General features: G+C 33.3%; 1 protein-coding gene across 2 annotated transcripts in view; it reads left to right on the forward strand.

The window, feature by feature from the left end:
* The first annotated feature begins 214 nt into the window (after positions 1-214).
* The window catches only part of LOC124367757 (lysophospholipase D GDPD1-like), a 47892-nt gene continuing 33369 nt past the window's right edge, over positions 215-14737 (forward strand). For both annotated transcript variants that reach the window (XM_046824846.1, XM_046824847.1), the window contains exon 1: positions 215-506. In XM_046824846.1, coding sequence (XP_046680802.1) covers positions 365-506 — 142 coding nt within the window. In that variant the 5' untranslated portion in view covers positions 215-364. The remainder of the gene's footprint in view (positions 507-14737) is intronic.

Here is a 14737-nt window from a genome sequence, read left to right on the forward strand (position 1 = left end):
TAACATGTCTAGTACAATTATTTATATTTTATTTTGGACTATACATGGTTAATAATAAACACAAATAATTCGTTTATAAGTTTTATACAAATTAAATATCCCCGTTATTTCAATTTTCACTTTTTTACAGTATTGTTTATGAAATAAGAAATTGCCAGGGACGTTAAATGTATATTCAACAGGCTCTGCATTGTTGAAGAAAAACATATTTGTACAGTATTTTGTCGTCTGCACAAAATTGATAGCAAAATATTACTAGATTAGTTGACTATTATTATAAGTAGTCCGGTAGGCGTATTTTTTGTTATTATCGAACTATTGTGTTAGCTTAGCATCATGGGTTTCCGTACGTTTTGATAAAATAATGTTTTATATTTCAATGAAAATTTTATTAGGATTTTTCTGTGGATATGTTATTACTTCCTTGGTTTTGTTCAAGAAGCCCACCTTGTTACACAAGAAAAAGAAACAACATTTTGTTTGCAGACACATCAGTCATAGAGGAGGCAAGTCATACAACACACTATTATTTTTAAGAAAGTACAAGATACTGAGTAATATTAGCCTACATCTTCTATGAACATATTAGTCTCATATAGGCTATTGAGAGATTAATTCTGTTTGAGTAAGATGGTCACTTTAATATAGAGCTTATGCGAATTAACTTGAATAGGACCAGCCCTGATAATAGTTGTGGTACATTACCAAGCAGGGTCAATGTTTGCTGTCAAAGGATTGTATTTCCAAAGGATTATTATAGGTATCCTAGTGGTTTTAATCCCAGTTAAGCTGTAAGCTAAGTTCTGTTTTGATTAAGGAAGTTCTTTCTACGCCAGTGGTACTTTTTAGTTATAACAAACGTTTTTGAGGAAAAATGGTCTATTAGATGATTTTTAATTACCTCGGTATTTTGATATTATCAAGAGGCCACTATTTTTGAAAGAGTTGTTTTTACCGGGGACCTAAAATAACTACATTATTAGAAAGAGCAAACTACTTGACTTACTGTCAAAATTACATGTGATTATGACATTTCGGTTCTTGTTTTCTGTCTCCCTAAAGAAAGCTAGGCCTGCAAGACGGAGGCCATAATAACGCTTTTTATTATGCGTTATAATTAGGTTTAGATTCTGGTTATCATAAATATGTTATAGTGGTACCAAAGTTCAAAATAACCTTTAGAGCACTCACGTAATCAGAACTAGAATATGGGTACTATCTCATGGAATGTTTCTCTTTTTTTCACCAGAAGTGTAGACCACTGAAACCTGCACTGATGGCCAGAGGCATTTCTGATCAGTACTTTCCTGACCTCAGATTACATCTCAGATCGTCCCAACTTTTCCAATGTGGCCGGAAAAGTATCGATCGGAAATGCCCCTAGCCATCAGTGTGGGCTTCAGTGCATCTTCGGTACCACCTCGTACTTCTGGTGAAAAAAAGAAAAACATCCCTCGAGTACCTAAATTTAAGCTCAGATCATGTGAGTGCTCATTAAATTTTCATATTTATAATAAGTAAATTTTATATTTACCTACTTATGTAACCTGATAACAAATAGTAGATATGAACAGAATGGATTTCTTCTCACTAATATCGCTTCCTTTAGGGAGGCAGAAAACCAGAACGAATCATCATAATGACATTGGTTCTTAAATTAACCAATTGTTGGACATTGGTTCTTAAAATTGGTTAAAAAAATTTAGTTTTTAAAACTTTAGATACAATTTAAGTCAAATAAAGTATATTCTTTCTAATAACATCTAGTTATTTTAGGTCTCCCGGTAAGAAACATCTTTCCAGAAGTAGTGACCTCCAGACAATACCAATTTATTATTACCTCTCTCTGAATCGAACCTGTGACCCTTTGCTTAAAGAACTGCAGCCTTACCTGTACACTATGGTGAAGGTCACTCCACTTGGAGGTGAAAAATTACACATGAACAATAGTTATTTTAATACTCTTCACTGATTGAAACAACTTGTTTTGTAATTTTTTGGACTGCATTGTGATAAGCAGCCAGCACGACGTTTGATTTATGGAAACTAACAAACTGCAATGTAAAATAAAAACAAATAGAAAAGTAAAAAAGTAATTTATAGAATGGAAAGAATAGTAAAATTAACTAAATGTTACATGATGCTTTCTTTTTTAAATTTAATAAATACACATAATATGAATTATAGCTCAAGTAATATTGATTGTTAAATTAAACTTATAATAATTTATACAGAAATTATGCTTTATTGGTGTTTTTCTCGTATCATCAGAATTTCGGCATCAGGAAATCAATCAACTATCAACTACAGTTAGATTGTCCCACGGTTACACCATCTCCAACACTACCACCAAATTTTGTAATAAGTCCAAGGCAACATGATGAGTTCTCAGTTGTTTTTATGTTGCATCATTTCAACATAAGACACAACTAGGTTACAAAAGAGCTCTATCAGGTTTACTCAGCAGAAACCCAGTGTAATCTATATTCTCATCGTCTCATTAGGTGCACAATTGAGTTAGATCATATTATTCCAGGAGTCAAGTCTGTGACAGTGTCTGATGTGTGACACTAAGTGGAAAGTGAAATAGAGCTAAATTCAACATTCGAATTGAATCAACGCTTCTCAACATAGCTGTGATTTATTTAGAAATGTACCTATTTAGTTGTAGTATTTTATTTGTATAAAATCTATATAGCACATATTTAGCGTGATACTTTTCACATTTTGGATAAATAAAGTAAACTTAATTTATAAATCTTGTTTGGTAACATTTTTTTGCTTTTAAGCTCAATTTAAATTTTGAACCAGTTTTTATAAAAACCAAGTCATAGGCTACACTTAAATATACAATAATCATTGATGGATTAAAACTGGTAATGTCCTGGCCGAAGTTGATGCTACTGCACGGAGATATATATACACACTGGTGGTATTTGCCATGTTCCTGGCTCTATTCATGGTGCACGGAGTATTCACCTGGGAAGATGTTTCAGCATAACTGTCATTGGTGAAAGACAGTTCTTCCCTGCTACCCAGCAAAGTACTTCCATTGAGCAACCTTGGTACCTTGCAGTTGGGTCCATTTGGCATAGCGAAAGGCGTGCTGGTTGCGAACAAGCTTATGGGGCTTTGTTCGTGGATCTGGCATTTCTCCATCATAAAGCCACAAAATGAGACACCATTGGGTGAGGTAAAGTCATTAACTTCCATAGCACTATCGGAGTTAACAACTGAAGGCTTGGCTAAGTTACGTGATAGTGATGTAGGGTAGGACATCATTGCTGGAGTGGGTGACGTCTTTCAGCATCCAAATACCTCCGAACATCTTTCTTTGCTGTATAGCAGCTTTGACAATAGGCATTTGCAATATATCACTTGCCGATGGTCTCAGAGACGAGTCCGAAGACATCATTTTTGTCAGAAGGTAAAAAAGATCATCTGACATACGTTGAATGTGTGTCAGCGGGAAGGTATCATCCCTCAGGGCCTTCCATACTTCACCATTTGTTGGGAGAGACAAATTCCCAGCTAATTCCAAGATTGATATGCCTAGGCTAAAGATGTCTGCTTTACTTGTGAATTCTTAAATCAGTCTTAAAATAAATACCTAATGAAATTCGTTTTTATTTTTATTTGAAGATGTCAACGAGTGACAGACAGGAGCACGTGAAGTACTTGGAGGATATTTGACTGAATGTATACTCTAAGACTGAAAGAAAACCAGCACAAAAACCCCCACCCCAAAAGTAAGAGGGAAGCATTTTTCAAACCTAGAATATTTGGTGAATGGATCTCTCGTATGGTTGATTCCCAAAAATTTTAAATCTTTTCCAAGCAAGACTTACGGTGCTAGAATTGACTCGAGTTATTTTGAGCAATGTTTCATAACTGTGAACAAACTGGGAGAAGGTTCCTTTGGGTCCGTATACAAGGTTATCTGCAAAGATGACAAGAAGTTCTACGCTATGAAGGTTCCGAAAGAACCTTTTCTAAATGACTGGGACAGGACTTCAAAAGGGAATGAAGTAGATCTACACACCCTTGTTTCTGGACATCAGAACATTGCCACGCTGTATAATGCCTGGGAAGAAGACAGGCATATGTATATCCAACTGGAATTGTGTAAGCCGGTTGTTGAGAATGAAGAGCCTGTATCTGAGTACAAGTGCTGGGAAGTACTGATCGACATTGTAACAGCACTGGATTGTCTCCACAACCTTGGCATGGGACATTTTGATGTCAAACTAGAAAATATTCTCTGTGGCTACGATGGACTCTATAAACTCTCAGATTTTGGCTTGGTGTATCACTTTGAAAAGGACAACACAAATTACCAAAAGAAGGAGACGCTAAATATATGGCTCCCGAACTACTGAATTCAGCAAAAGAATTCACAAGTAAAGCAGACATCTTTAGCCTAGGCATATCAATCTTGGAATTAGCTGGGAATTTGTCTCTCCCAACAAATGGTGAAGTATGGAAGGCCCTGAGGGATGATACCTTCCCGCTGACACACATTCAACGTATGTCAGATGATCTTTTTTACCTTCTGACAAAAATGATGTCTTCGGACTCGTCTCTGAGACCATCGGCAAGTGATATATTGCAAATGCCTATTGTCAAAGCTGCTATACAGCAAAGAAAGATGTTCGGAGGTATTTGGATGCTGAAAGACGTCACCCACTCCAGCAATGATGTCCTACCCTACATCACTATCACGTAACTTAGCCAAGCCTTCAGTTGTTAATTCCGATAGTGCTATGGAAGTTAATGACTTTACCTCACCCAATGGTGTCTCATTTTGTGGCTTTATGATGGGGAAATGCCAGATCCGCGAACAAAGCCCCATAAGCTTGTTCGCAACCAGCACGCCTTTCGCTATGCCAAATGGACCCAACTGCAAGGTACCAAGGTTGCTCAATGGAAGTACTTTGCTGGGTAGCAGGGAAGAACTGTCTTTCACCAATGACAGTTATGCTGAAACATCTTCCCAGGTGAATACTCCGTGCACCATGAATAGAGCCAGGAACATGGCAAATACCACCAGTGTGTATACATCTCCGTGCAGTAGCATCAACTTCGGCCAGGACATTACCAGTTTTAATCCTTCAATGATTATTGTATATTTAAGTGTAGCCTATGACTTGGTTTTTATAAAAACTGGTTCAAAATTTAAATTGAGCTTAAAAGCAAAAAAATGTTACCAAACAAGATTTATAAATTAAGTTTACTTTATTTATCCAAAATGTGAAAAGTATCACGCTAAATATGTGCTATATAGATTTTATACAAATAAAATACTACAACTAAATAGGTACATTTCTAAATAAATCACAGCTATGTTGAGAAGCGTTGATTCAATTCGAATGTTGAATTTAGCTCTATTTCACTTTCCACTTAGTGTCACACATCAGACACTGTCACAGACTTGACTCCTGGAATAATATGATCTAACTCAATTGTGCACCTAATGAGACGATGAGAATATAGATTACACTGGGTTTCTGCTGAGTAAACCTGATAGAGCTCTTTTGTAACCTAGTTGTGTCTTATGTTGAAATGATGCAACATAAAAACAACTGAGAACTCATCATGTTGCCTTGGACTTATTACAAAATTTGGTGGTAGTGTTGGAGATGGTGTAACCGTGGGACAATCTAACTGTAGTTGATAGTTGATTGATTTCCTGATGCCGAAATTCTGATGATACGAGAAAAACACCAATAAAGCATAATTTCTGTATAAATTATTATAAGTTTAATTTAACAATCAATATTACTTGAGCTATAATTCATATTATGTGTATTTATTAAATTTAAAAAAGAAAGCATTGTAACATTTAGTTAATTTTACTATTCTTTCCATTCTATAAATTACTTTTTTACTTTTCTATTTGTTTTTATTTTACATTGCAGTTTGTTAGTTTCCATAAATCAAATGTCGTGCTGGCTGCTTATCACAATGCAGTCCAAAAAATTACAAAACAAGTTGTTTCAATCGGTGAAGAGTATTAAAATAACTATTGTTCATGTGTAATTTTTCAGCTCCAAGTGGAGTGACCTTCACCATAGTGTAGAGGTAAGGCTGCAGTTCTTTAAAAGCAAAGGGTCACAGGTTCGATTCAGAGAGAGGTAATAATAAATTGGTATTGTCTGGAGGTCACTATTTCTGGAAAGATGTTTCTTACCGGGAGACCTAAAATAACTAGACGTTATTAGAAAGAATATACTTTATTTGACTTAAATTGTATCTAAAGTTTTAAAAACTCAATTTTTTTTAACCAATTTTAAGAACCAATGTCCAACAATTGGTTAATTTAAGAACCAATGTCATTATGATGATTGATTCTGGTTTTCTGCCTCCCTAAAGGAAGCGATATTAGTGAAAAGGAATCCATTCTGTTCATATCTACTATTTGTTATCAGATTAAATAAGTAGGTAAATATAAAATTTACTTATTATAAATATGAAAATTTAATGAGCACTCACATGATCTGAGCTTAAATTTAGGTACTCGAGGGATGTTTTTCTTTTTTTCACCAGAAGTACGAGATGGTACCGAAGATGCACTGAAGCCCACACTGATAGCCAGGGGCATTTCCGATCGATACTTTTCCGGCTACATTGGAAAAGTTGGGACGATCTGAGATGTAATCTGAGGTCAGGAAAGTACTGATCAGAAATGCCTCAGGCCATCAGTGCAGGTTTCAGTGGCCTACACTTCTGGTGAAAAAAAGAGAAACATTCCACGAGATAGTACCCATATTCTAGTTCTGATTACGTGAGTACATTTTTGTATTTTTAAGTGTTATGTTACTTTTTTATTATTAACACAATAAATAAATTGGCTCAAATAAATGAAAGACATTTTACATAACTACTGATTACGTTCACTCAATTCAAATTACTGTTAGTCATTTATGACTAATGCAACAGAACAAAGCTGCCTGTCATTAAGGGGAGCAAAATGATTTTTTTGTATAAATATTGAGTTTGTAAAAATAAATAGGTTAGAATTTCTCCTGTAAAATTACATCAGATGTTAATAGTTTTAGTGCTCCTTCATTTAAAAACAAAATAATATTTACTGGCATGCATGAACGTTATACATGACTAAAGTATGGCTTAGGCTGCAGTCGTTCCTACTATGTTGAGCGATTCTCGAAAAATTGAGTTTTTAAAACTTTAGATACAGTTTTCTCAGTAACCATTTAAGCTGCAATAATGCAATTTAGATACACTTCTAATTTAAATACAAACTGAAATAATGCAATTTGGTATACACATTTTAATTCAAATTTTATAGAAACTCACTAGAAAGTTTTCCTAAAACCCTAATATTGTTTTCCATATAAATATTGTTATAGATGAAAACATAAAATTTTTGTAAAATGCTGAAAAATTAACATTTCCTGATAAAAAGTTATTTTTTAATATTGGTAGAATATGTATAAAGGGTCATACAACAACTATGCACATTTTCAAAGTCATATCCCCAATAGTTCATTAGAAAAATGGACTTAGGTTAACATGACCTAATGTAGTGAATGTTGCCACCCTTAAGACAGAGGAAATACCAGTGAATTTGTTGAGTTTTTTCTTTTTATTGCACCATTAAGATTTTTTTATATATATTTAAATGTATAGAATTTGTTGTTACATTTATTTTGTAATTTAACTATAAGTATAATGTTAAAGTTTTGAGCCATTGAGCCAATTTATTTATTGTGTTAATAATAAAAAAGTAACATAACACTTAAAAAGACAAAAAAGTTTTGTTAAATATTTATTATGAAAAATATATCTAAATAATTTTTTTGTTTTTAATTAATTTTTAAACATTTCTTTCTTAAAACGAGATTTAGTGGGGGAAGATGACCTAGTAGCTGTAACTATGCCTCTTTAATAATAAAAGTATTTTATCATTTTATTAATATTTCACATCAGCTATACCCAAGGTTAAAGACCCTAGATAATAACAAGATAATTTAGGCCTAAGGCATTACCACTAAATCTACACATAATTCATGCCTTTAAAAGTAAACATACTCACTCAAACAAGTACAAAATATCTCTAGTTGTATTAAATGGTGTTAGCTTTATACACCAGCTCGAATGGGCATCTAGCTTTTGGAATTTTACTATCCAACAAGAATATTTATTCTTTGCAATATCATGTTTAGCATGTTTGAAATGAAGTAATTACATGTCAGTGGTATGGCAGACATGTTGCCAAAGTATCTTTTAGGTTTCTTTGATACTTGATATTTAGATTTCTTAGTTTGATATTATTTTTATGTATTTATTTGCTCATATATTTATTTTTCTGGGATAGCAATGTTCAACCAGAAGGACATGTTTGGTTATTAAAACCAAATATATGAATGTAGTTTGCAGTGTGTCACCTAGAACATATTACAAAATTAATTTTGTTAATCTTGTAGAGTGCATCAGGTAAAGCATGACCGGTGGCCTGGATACTCGCAGAAGGCTAAGAGTGGTGTAGTTCATAGGTAGTCTACAACCTTGTTTCCATGTCGCTTTAAAAACATTATCTCGTCCACATTTATTTATTAATACTTGTAGACACCTTTGTGTGTTCATTGTTTAATTTTTATTAAATTTTCATGTAAACAATTTGGGATAGAGGATTATTACAAAGAGATAACATTACATTACATTTTTTAAAGAGAACAATAGGAGATAGAAAGGTTTTTTGTTCTCTTAGGACAAAAAGCTTATAAATTGCACCTAGTCCTATAAGGACCTTTGTGCTGTTTCTGGAGTGACAGGATATTCTGGATGGGTAAGGTTGGGGGTAGGGACCACCACCGACATCCATCGGGTAGAATTTAGGCCATTAATTTTAAATCATATCCCCTCTAAAAAAGGGAATGCCAGCTCTGAATCAGCCTCTCTAGTCAAAGCAGGCAGAAGGTGGCAAGCAAGAACCTCTGAGGTTAGGGAACGAACCCCACCAACTCCAACAGTCATCTTCCAGACTAGACCTATCGAATTGCCCTTACACCCCAGAATCTCGACATTTGCAGTTAGTGATGTGCCGTTCCTGGACATCTATAATTAAAAAATGTCCGATTTTTTTCAGGCTAACAGGCTTGTTGTAAACAATAGCAAAACAGAAAATATAATTTTTTCAATGGACCATGTAATTTACAAATGTTTTAAGCCTGTTAAACTATTAGGAATCTTTTTAGACAGTAGACTAAGCTGGGAAAGCCATATAGAAAATCTTTGTACTAAATTGGCGAGAGTAATTTTCCTATTGCGCAAATTGAAACTCTGCATCACCGAAGAAATGCTAATAACCTCCTACTATGCCTTTTTCCACTCCCACTTAGTCTATGGAATTTCTTTATGGGGAAATAGTTGCCATTCAAATAAAGTGTTTGTCTGGCAAAAAAAAGCAATAAGAATTATAAAAAATCTTAATGAAAGGGAATCTTGCCTGCAAGCTTTTAGGGATTTAAATATCATGACATTGGCCTGTTTGTATATATATTATTGTTTACTGGATGTGAAAGCAAATCTGCAAAGTTATACTGTTAGAGAAACCATACATACTTATAAAACTAGAAAAAAGTACATGTTAGAGCTGCCAAGGACCAGGCTTGAAAAAACAAAAGGTAGTCATATCTATATGAAAATAAAACTATTTAATAAATTACCAAAAGGAGGATGGATTGTAAATATAAATAGGTTTAAACGAGTTGTAAGCAAATGGCTTAAAGAAAAAGCATTTTACTCTGTGAATGAATATTTGGCCTGTGATATTAGTTCCTTAAGTTTATAATTTTGTCTAGTCAAGTTTTAAGTTTTTTAACCTTTATTTTATAGTTTGGAGATTTTATGTTTTAACCACCTGACTTACATATTTTAAATATTTATATTGTTACATTTTTCATTGGGTTTTAATTGTATGTGTTATTTGTGTTTCTTGTCCAGTCTGTGTTTTTTTTATATATATTTACCCTACAATGCTTTTTTATTTCTTAAATAATTTTATACAACCGCTCTCTATTTATACCAATTATTAGTTTTGTAAGTTCCTATATCTTGCAACATTCCTGTTAATTTTAAAATAAGTCTCCAATTATAAAATTGTTAATTTTTTAAGTATTACTGCCCAATAATGTGACGAAGTCTATTGTAACTAATTATGTTACTTAATGACTAATAAAGACATCTTGAATCTTGAATCTTGAATCTATAAGGTTGCCCAGATTTAAGTGACACATCGGTTTTTGCCATGCCCAGTGGTAGGTTCAACTGGAAGGTATAAACCAGCCAGAAGTGATCCCTGCTGGGTAAGATGAAAAGGTTACACACAGCCCAACATGCAAAGTAATTGATAATTTTTACTACTTTATGAGACAAGAAACGGAAATAAATACACCTATAAATTTGACAAATGTTCATAGGCGTGTTGTTCTAGCAACTAGAATTTCAGAAAGCACGGTAAGACGTAGTATGAAGGAGGGAAAACAAATCAGTGTAGGGGGCATTTCTTTTAATATATCAAACAAATTAAATCTTTTAATACATCAAACAAATTTGACTTCTCAATATCTGAGAATTAGAGATAAAATATTTTTGAAGTTCAGCCGAGTATAGAAATGAAAAAAAGACAATCTGCACTGAGGAAATATATGCTTACTCTATGTACACCTAAACAAATTCTTGGAATGATGGTGCGTTTATAATAATTAAATTTATAATTATTTTAATATATACGTTTATAATTCTATTTGATTTTATATTTCTAAACTGAAATTTTTTTTCTGTTACTATAAAAAATATAGTTTCACAAATGTACATTACAAGCAGAAATACCTAGGATATTTAATATAGGAATCATTGATTGGTTTATTAGATATCTGTAAATAAGATAAAGTTGAGCAAAATAGTTTTATTTTATAATTCTTGGTCATATTGCGCAAATTGAAACTCTGCATCACCGAAGAAAAATGCTAATAACCTCCTACTATGCCTTTTTCCACTCTTCCACACTTAGTCTATGGAATTTCTTTATGGGGAAATAGTTGCCATTCAAATAAAGTGTTTGTCTGGCAAAAAAAAGCAATAAGAATTATAAAAAATCTTAATGAAAGGGAATCTTGCCTGCAAGCTTTTAGGGATTTAAATATCATGACATTGGCCTGTTTGTATATATATTATTGTTTACTGGATGTGAAAGCAAATCTGCAAAGTTATACTGTTAGAGAAACCCATACATACTTATAAAACTAGAAAAAAGTACATGTTAGAGCTGCCAAGGACCAGGCTTGAAAAAAACAAAAGGTAGTCATATCTATATGAAAATAAAACTATTTAATAAATTACCCAAAAGGAGGATGGATTGTAAATATAAATAGGATTAAAAAAACGAGTTGTAAGCAAATGGCTTAAAGAAAAAGCATTTTTTACTCTGTGAATGAATATTTGGCCTGTGATATTTAGTTCCTTAAGTTTATAATTTTGAGTCTAGTCAAGTTTTAAGTTTTTTTAACCATTTATTTTATAGTTTGGAGATTTTATGTTTTAACCACCTGACTTACATATTTTAAATATTTTAATATTGTTACATTTTTCATTGGGTTTTAATTGTATGTGTTTATTTGTGTTTTTCATGTCCAGTCTGTGTTTTTTTTATATATATTTACCCTACAATGCTTTTTTATTTCTTAAATAATTTTATACAAACCGCTCTCTATTTATACCAATTATTAGTTTTGTAAGTTCCTATATCTTGCAACATTCCTGTTAATTTTAAAATAAGTCTCCAATTATAAAATTGTTAATTTTTTTAAGTATTACTGCCCAATAATGTGACGAAGTCTATTGTAACTAATTATGTTACTTTAATGACTAATAAAGACATCTTGAATCTTGAATCTTGAATCTATAAGGTTGCCCAGATTTAAAGTGACACATCGGTTTTTTGCCATGCCCAGTGGTAGGTTTCAACTGGAAGGTATAAACCAGCCAGAAGTGATCCCTGCTGGGTAAGATGAAAAGGTTTACACACAGCCCAACATGCAAAGTAAATTGATAATTTTTACTACTTTATGAGACAAGAAACGGAAATAAATACACCTATAAATTTGACAAATGTTCATAGGCGTGTTGTTCTAGCAACTAGAATTTCAGAAAGCACGGTAAGACGTAGTATGAAGGAGGGAAAACAAATCAGTGTAGGGGGCATTTCTTTTAATATATCAAACAAATTAAATCTTTTAATACATCAAACAAATTTGACTTCTCAATATCTGAGAATTAGAGATAAAATATTTTTGAAGTTCAGCCGAGTATAGAAATGAAAAAAAAGACAATCTGCACTGAGGAAATATATGCTTACTCTATGTACACCTAAACAAATTCTTGGAATGATGGTGCGTTTATAATAATTAAATTTATAATTATTTTAATATACGTTTATAATTCTATTTGATTTTATATTTCTAAACTGAAATTTTTTTTCTGTTACTATAAAATATAGTTTCACAAATGTACATTACAAGCAGAAATACCTAGGATATTTAATATAGGAATCATTGATTGGTTTATTAGATATCTGTAAATAAGATAAAGTTGAGCAAAATAGTTTATTTTATAATTCTTGGTCAGATATTTACTTATTATTGGACCACTGCATACTGCCACTGTGAGCCAGGAACTATAAACTCTCAGCTGCGGTAGTAGCATTGAATCTCCTTCCATCATCCAGATGCTGTCCACACAAGATATCATTCACATACTCTGCATATTCCTGATCATGCTATACCTGAAGTACTGTAGTACTGCCTCTGCCTCTATGTCTTGTCTGTATTACTTTTTGTTGAACTTTTGAGTAAATTATGACACATGACTTCATAAAAGCTTTTGATACAATAAATCCTAGCATTTTGGTTTCTAAACTGAAGTTTTGTCAACTTGAAATAATAACATGTAAATGTTTTGTTTTACCTCGAAGGCAGGAACAATTTGTATTTAGTAAATGAGAGTTCTCTACTGAGTCCTAGAAAAGAAACAGTGGTCCACAGGGATAAGTTTGGGACCTCTTTTATTCATAATGTACATAAATGATTTGCCATCAAACCTTAATTGCCTAAACACTTCCTACTATCTTTTTACATATGCCATTGCTTTGAATTCAAGCTATAAAAATTTATTTGAATTAAATGTTTTACAAAAATATATATATAAAATTAAAGAAAACTGGTGCACAGCCAACAAACAAACTATATATAAAAAAAAACTCAAGACACAAATTTCCGTTAAACGTGTCTATGAGTCTACTACAATAAACTACAGTATGTTGGGGGTTACAATACAGTCAAATTTGAATTGGGATTAGCATGTGAGTCCTTTGCGTAAAAAGATTTAAAAAAAATGTGTATGATTCAACGATTAGATGGGAGATTCAAGATTGATATTTTAAGGGGTTTATATTATACCCATGTTTAAAGCTATCTTTCTTTCTGTACTATTGTAAGAGGGCATCACTATATAATAAACATACATTTAACAATTGTTTGATACACTTGTCGTGATATGCCCTAGGATTTATTCCAAAGAACTGGAGAAGAGCACTTGTGGTGTTTGAGCAGAAAAAGGATAGGGATTTGTCTCAACCTAATTCGTACAAACCTAATAGCCTAACCTCCTTCATGGTAAAAACTATGGAAAAAGTAATAAATAGACATATAAGGGACGAACCTTACTTGTACACCCGCTCAGTTTATATCAACACGCATATGTTGAAGGTAAATCATCTACCTCCGTTCTCCACAGCTAAGTGGAAGCAGTGGAGGACATCTTCAAAGAAAAAGAAGCCCTAGTCAGTGTCTTTATGGATATTGAAGGAGTTTTCGACCTGGTAGCATTTTAATCCATGGAGGCAGCTCTGGAACGGTTCTTCCAGATGCTGTCAAGTGCATAGTAGCCCTCCTAAAAAGCTGACAAGTAACAGCAAAGTTTGGGGATGAATTGGCCACAATCACGGCCTAGAAAGGATACTCCCAGAGAGGAGTTCTGTCACTCCTTTTGTGGGCTACGGTAGTTGACAACCTTTTAATAAAAGCAGAAGAAAGGGGAACAAGCCTACGCTGATGGTCCTGGTGCTCATGGTCAAGGGAAAAAAATAAGGGCACGCTGAAACGCCTCACTCAAGAAGCCCTAAACTTTATAAGCAACTGGTGCCATGGGGAAGGTCTAAAGATTAACCCATCAAACACAAGTATGATAACCTGTACCAGGAAAAGAAAGTTCCAGCTTGTATAAGCTGTTATGGAAGGTATTAGTATAAAACATTCCGATTTAGTCAAGCATCTAGGAGTAGTTCTAGATAAAAAGCTAACATGGAACCCACATATTGTAAACATATTATCCAAAGCGACAAAGGTCCTCGGGACTAGTAAATTACTTTTTGGACTGAAATGGGGACTGAACTCCAAAATGATTTATGGATTTACAAAGTCATAATAAAACCAATGGTCACACATGCTGCTTTAGTGTGGTGGCTGAAAGTAGAACAAAAGCCAACTACCTAGAGGCTACAGGGTCTTCAAAGGTTAGTTTGCGTACGCATCACAGGGGCAATGACCTCCTGCCCAACCCTGGCACTTTGCTCTGGGGCAGGAGGTGAAGAATACAGCCACATTAAGTGCAACAAAGCTTCTGAGTAAAAAGGTGATTAAGCCTACCTCCTTAGAAA

The sequence above is a fragment of the Homalodisca vitripennis genome, chromosome 8 (genome assembly GCF_021130785.1).
Source record: "Homalodisca vitripennis isolate AUS2020 chromosome 8, UT_GWSS_2.1, whole genome shotgun sequence".
Taxonomy (NCBI): domain Eukaryota; kingdom Metazoa; phylum Arthropoda; class Insecta; order Hemiptera; family Cicadellidae; genus Homalodisca; species Homalodisca vitripennis.